The sequence below is a fragment of the Anarrhichthys ocellatus genome, unplaced genomic scaffold (assembly GCF_004355925.1).
Source record: "Anarrhichthys ocellatus isolate YVR2014 unplaced genomic scaffold, GSC_Weel_1.0 scaffold30, whole genome shotgun sequence".
NCBI classification, from domain to species: Eukaryota; Metazoa; Chordata; class Actinopteri; order Perciformes; family Anarhichadidae; genus Anarrhichthys; species Anarrhichthys ocellatus.
Window position 1 is genome coordinate 2,379,887 of NW_022280060.1, and position 6,076 is coordinate 2,385,962.

The 6,076-nt window shown below is 41.6% G+C and overlaps 1 protein-coding gene across 1 annotated transcript; it reads left to right on the forward strand.

Moving 5' to 3' along the window:
* The first annotated feature begins 223 nt into the window (after positions 1-223).
* calr (calreticulin) lies at positions 224-5,471 on the forward strand. The gene is made up of 9 exons (XM_031864026.1): positions 224-477; positions 1,041-1,142; positions 1,741-1,944; positions 2,196-2,290; positions 2,405-2,614; positions 2,777-2,890; positions 3,286-3,429; positions 3,960-4,052; positions 4,213-5,471. The coding sequence occupies exons 1-9, from the start codon at positions 384-386 to the stop codon at positions 4,438-4,440; spliced, it is 1,284 nt and encodes a 427-aa protein (XP_031719886.1). The 5' UTR covers positions 224-383; the 3' UTR covers positions 4,441-5,471.
* The last annotated feature ends 605 nt before the right edge of the window (positions 5,472-6,076 follow it).

Below are 6,076 nucleotides of genomic sequence, written 5' to 3' on the forward strand. Positions count from 1 at the left end.
TTTTACGTTGATTTTAACCCGGGACTCCATACATATATGATTCAGCTACGGCGCATCACTCTTCCTTGGGCGTGTATCAAGCAAACGCGTGGTCTGCTCCCATTGGCTACAGCAGTTATCCGTCCAGATTTCCTCCCCTCTGATTGGCCGAGACGAGTAACGCTTCCTCATTGAGGTTCAAAGCCCTCGTCCAATCAGATTCAGACATCTGTTCCGAGCCGAGAGGAGAGCAGCGGCAGCCTCTCAACGCTTTCCACTGTAACGTTACTGTATTAGAGACTGGACCGACGAACAGCGCCTGCTCCGTCACATAGACAGATTAAATAGATTCATTTGTACTTATAGTCGTAATTTCATTTGGCGCGGTGCTTCAGCTCGTCACAATGACAGCTTTGTCGCTGCTTTTGTTGGCCGTTTCGGCCGCATCTGTCTCGGCCGAGTCCGCTGTGTATTTGCGAGAGGAATTTGAAGATGGGGGTGAGGTCCTTTTTCTATTTAATTATGCCTAACGCTACATTGTTTCATTTTTTTTTTGCTGTGATTTGTTGAAACGTGTTTTAAATGTATTAGACATCACAATATTAAATCAGTGCATGCGTGGTGGGTTTGATTTTTTTTTTTATATGACATCTCATAATTTGACCATTTCTGTGTGTCTTACTGTAGGCACATAGTCCCATTTACATTGGCACCATTCATCTTTTAACCTGTCTCCCCTCCCTTCCTCCTTGTCCTCTCCATTTTACCCCCCCAGCTGTCATCAAACCCTGCCTGTCTCCCCATCCCCCTCCTGCACATCTCTCCCGTGGTCATTCACTGTTTCCCTTCTTTACCTTATCTGTGTTGTTCTCTCACCACCGGCCTCATGACAAAGCAAGAGGTGTAGATGGTGAAGGCGGCCACCAAATGCATTGCATGCCCCTGCAGCGCATCCCATTCCTAGTGCACCTGCACCGATGCATCATCGGTGGTGGATTAGCAGCCTGTGAGTGTGTTAACAGTGACTGCTGTGCAGCTGAAACCTACTCTTGTTCGTGCAGATGCCTGGAAGAGTCGCTGGGTGGAATCCAAGCACAGGTCGGACTACGGCGAGTTGGTCCTGAGTGCAGGGAAGTTCTACGGAGATGCAGAGAAAGACAAAGGTGAGTGGAAACCTGTAGATTAAGGGTGTGTATCCTGTTTGTCTGCGGTCTGTCTTGAGGAGATTTAGGGAGTGATTTGAGTAAGACTAACAAGGATATAGTGGGATTCATTTTGGTTTTATTGTCGTCTTTAAAGGACCATAAATTCTTCAGTTGTTCATGTGACATTTGATGGCGGCACAATACAGAGAAAATGTAACAGAAGTACATTTTTAGTAATAAAATCAAAATCTACACTCTTTCTCCCCGACTCTGAGATTAGAGCTGGGGGTGAGTGACACTTTTTAACGTCGGAGCAGAGTTCAAATGACACTGAACTAGTGACTGAGCCTGTGTGCTCATACAGTATGTCGTTCTTGTTTGGGTTATTCTCCCCAAATGAGATTACTCTGAATGCAGGGCTGTTCCATTATTCACTCTCTGTGGATTCGACTCTCATGACATCATCACAACAGGCTGCTGTACAACCTGACTTGTTGAAATTCAGGCATTTAAGATAATCCGAAAAATTTAACAGAACGCCGGTGACTTAAACATAATGCTGGGTCTTCCCTTAATGCAGATGCATTGCAGTAAGATTTTCTTTATTTCGCCGCAGGTCTGCAGACGAGCCAGGACGCCCGCTTCTACGCGTCGTCGTACCGTTTTGATGACTTCAGCAACCAGGGCGAGCCTCTGGTCATCCAGCTCACTGTGAAACATGAGCAGAGCATTGACTGTGGCGGAGGCTACATTAAACTGTTCCCCTCTGGCCTCAACCAGGAGGACATGCACGGAGACTCCGTCTACAACATCATGTTCGGTGAGTGTGGATAGTTTCAACAGTGGACCAAAGGACTCCGTCGCTTTTCTTTATTCTTTCAGTGGACAGTACAAGTCATCTTGACAATTTTGGTGGCACTTTTCTTCGCATTATGTTAAAAAGTGTATTGAATATTCATTTAAGATGGAGTTTAGATATTCCTTATCTCCTACCCCCTTGTGTTTGCCTAGTTTCTACTCTTACGGATTGGATTCCACACTTTTTACTTATTTGTTTGTTTGCTTGTTCAGGTCCCGACATTTGTGGCCCCGGCACAAAGAAGGTTCATGTCATCTTCAACTACCAAGGCAAGAACCATCTGATTAACAAAGACATCAGATGCAAGGTGAGAGATCAATAAATGGTTCTTTGTTTTTTACATTTACATCACATTCTAAAGTTCTACATGAAAATCACTCATGAATCTAATGCAATCAGACTAACAATACTGTTATTACAGGATGACGAGTACACCCACTTGTACACACTGATTGTCAACCCTGACAACACTTACGAGGTCAAGATCGACAATAAGAAGGTTGAGTCCGGCAATCTGGAGGATGACTGGGACTTCCTGCCTCCCAAAAAAGTTAAGGACCCTGAAGCCAAAAAGCCAGAGGACTGGGATGACCGGGAGCAGGTTCCCGACCCTGACGATAACAAACCAGAGGTCAGTAGGCGTTAGCCACCCGAGAAATCGATTCGTTCGTATTTTTCATAATCCTTTTGGGGACATTTTTCTCCTACTGATACACGTTTATATTTTGCAGCATTGACTTCATTTGCATGAAAGCCATATGTGTTTTTAATGTCTTTCTTATGTCTTTGGTAGGACTGGGACCAGCCAGAGAACATCCCAGATCCTGATGCTAAGAAGCCCGATGACTGGGATGAAGAGATGGACGGAGAGTGGGAGTCACCTATGGTCACTAACCCTGAGTACAAGGTAACGGCAAACATTTTTAACACTTAATATAATCTGTTTAGTCAATAGGTTACACTACTGCTGTGTCCAAAATAACTCTATAATACTCTATATTAACATCATTTTATGTGAGTGTCCAATATCTCAGTATGAAACATACATGCATGCGTCATACAGCGTCCTCAACGATTCCCACAGTGTAACAAAAAATGTATTTTCCAGAGCAAGTACACCACTTTTTGATAAATATCCTACAGTGCAATTTTTCACCGTTCCATAGATATGAAAATTACAGTTACCCAATCCACAAGTGGAGCATGAGTAAATAAAGGTGTGATTTTGGACACAGCCTGTTTCAACACAAATAAAGCTTGAGTTGTAGTTGTGCCAAAAATATTTACTGTGTGTGTTGATAGGGCGAGTGGAAGCCCAGTGAGATCAACAATCCCGCCTACAAGGGCAAGTGGACCCACCCTGAGATTGACAACCCGGAGTACACAGCCGATCCTGAGATCTATAAATACGACAGCATCGGCGTGATTGGACTCGACTTGTGGCAGGTAAGAACATACTGTAGCTGACTGTCTCAGTTACAGGCCGGCACAATTAATCCAAATTTTATCGAAAGCACAAGTTGGCCTGCTGCTGTTTTTATAATCGCAGGAGGCGCAGTATTTGTTAGAGGGGGAATTTGTGTCATAATACCATTTTAGATTAAATGTAGTCCTGCTGCAGAGATTTCATGGCTGATCATATTCTACAGACTTAATAAAACATCTTTGTTTGCTGCAGATACTCGCAACAATCACACAATAAGCCTTTCAATGAAAATGAACATGTTCATTCCCTCGAATCCAGGAAGAGGAACATTTTACTTGCACAGTAGACTTATTTCCAGTTAAAGACACTGTTAAGTTTAATGTTTGAGTTTCTGGTTTGTTCACAAAATAGTTTCTTTTCTATTTCAAATGTGAGATGCTATCTTAGAAATGAAGATGCTCCGGAGATGGAAGAAACTGTAACTTTTCTTTTATTGGATTTGTTTGCATGAAGCAGCTGACAGTGAAATGTGGACTTCTTTATGATTTAGGTCAAGTCCGGTACCATCTTTGATAACTTCCTGATCACCAACGACCCAACCCTGGCGGAGGAAGTAGGGAACGACACATGGGGTAAAGCTAAGGTCAGCCCAAAACTTTTATCTTAAGCCAGGCGTGTATCCCAATTTTCCCTAATTGAATTGCTTGGTGGGTGTAGCATCAAGTAAGGTTGTCTATAGACAGCCACTGTCACAAAGATATGATCACTTGTTAATTTGTTGTCTTCATGTGAAATGTCTCCAGGATGCAGAGAAGAAGATGAAGGAAAGCCAAGAAGAGGAGGAGAGAAAGAAACGTGAGGAAGATAACAAGCAGAGGGGAGAGGAGGCAAAGGAGGAAGAAGAGGAGGAGGAGGAGAAAGAAGAGGAGGAGGAGGGAGATGAAGAAGAAGAAGACGACGAAGAAGAGGAGGAGGGAGAAGAAGAAGAGGACGATGAAGGCACAGACTCTAAACTCAAGGACGAGTTATAAACTCCATGCAGGAACTAACTGTGTCAATGAGCCATTGGAACGAGGCTGGAGGCCGATGAGAGGATAGACCCTCATGACTGACACCCTGGGTGGGGTTGGGTGGGATGGGGTTTTCCATTTGTTTGTTTACAAAGCAAGGGAGTAGGTGAAAAAGGGCAATTATTGTTCCGTTTCCTGTTTCCATGTGCTACTACTACTACTACTACTACTACTACTACTACTACTATTGTTATTATTATTATTATGAAATGAGGAATAGTGATAGAAAGAAGGAAGATGTCATAGTGAATGTCAAGACAGGAAATCAAACCCATCAGCTAAATTGTTTTGCCCAACAGAAATTCTGTTTACCTCATGTGTTAGTCTTATTAATGTGTCACATGTTTTTTGTTGTTGTTGTTGTTTTGTTTATCTTTTGCGGTCAATCATGTCTCTTTGTCTCATGGCCTCCTTTTTAAAAAGCTTCGTCAATCTCAAATGATTCGAGAGGGTTAGACACCATTAGACATGTAATTTTACCCGCTCTTATTTAAATGTCTTGATTTGAACAAGGGTTAATGGCATGGTGCATTAGGACTGACACAATACATCTGACAACCTGTCGTCCATAGGATGGTAATCCAGGGTGCTTTAAGGTGAAATCCCTTGCATAGTTTTGTACTGTATAGTTAACACGTTTTTCACTTCATATGCTGTAGTCTTGTGTGTCTAAATAAAGTGTGCTCAATCTCAGATGTTCATTGAGAGCACTCCAGTAGCAGGTAAGCTTCCGTTCATTTGGTACGTGTTCACTCATAGTCGGTGTACACAACCAGTTCTCCTCATATTTTGATGCTGATACCTCTGCACTGCTGTACCCCCCCCCCCCCCACTACACTGTCCCAAACAGTCTGAGAGATGATGCTTTTGTAAAAAGACACATTTTGTACTAATGGTAGTAATTGAAGTGGGAAGATTTCCATGTTGCTGTGTAAAAAAAAAACAGAACAAAAGACAGGTGTTCTGTCCAATAAAATCAACTGGGAAAATGAGCAGATGTCTTCCTTAAGGTTTTGTTTTGGTAGTGGCTTTTTACTTTCAATGCAAACCTTTACATGGATCCTTTTTAGTCCCGCAGTGGGGAAATTTACAGGATTACAGCAACATAGTGGATAGTGCAAACAGACATTCAAAAACAAGTATTATAAGTAATAAAACAGTGAAGAATATTAAATAAGTAAAAAAATCCACAATAACTAAAATATATACAGACAGAGTAATTGTTGTATTGAACAGTGTATTTGTATTGCACAGATTTTGAGTGTTGTGATATTATGAATGGATTAAACTACCCAATAGTACATACAGTAGTTAACATTAGCTCCACCTAATGGTAGTAATGATAATATAAGAGTAAACATGTGAAAAGGGCATTTTAGCATATTTATGTAATTGTAAAGCAGGACTTTTACTTGTAATGGAGTATTTTTACATTTTTGCCAGGGTGATTGGTTTTTAACTTTGAGTTCACTTCCTACAATTTTACCAACTCATTATATTTCAATTACCAGATAGTGACTTAACAGACATTTATTTGGATACAAATCTTATTACTTGAGATTATTACTTAACGCAAATTGTCAGATGAAATATAAAA

What these genes read in the sequence shown, in the direction of transcription:
- calr (XM_031864026.1), top strand. Translation starts at nt 384, where the DNA reads ATGACAGCTTTGTCGCTGCTTTTGTTGGCCGTTTCGGCCGCATCTGTC. An exon ending in ACAAAGACATCAGATGCAAG is followed by an intron (nt 2,291 to 2,404) that starts GTGAGAGATCAA and finishes CTGTTATTACAG; the next exon opens with GATGACGAGTACACCCACTT. An exon ending in CTGACGATAACAAACCAGAG is followed by an intron (nt 2,615 to 2,776) that starts GTCAGTAGGCGT and finishes TGTCTTTGGTAG; the next exon opens with GACTGGGACCAGCCAGAGAA.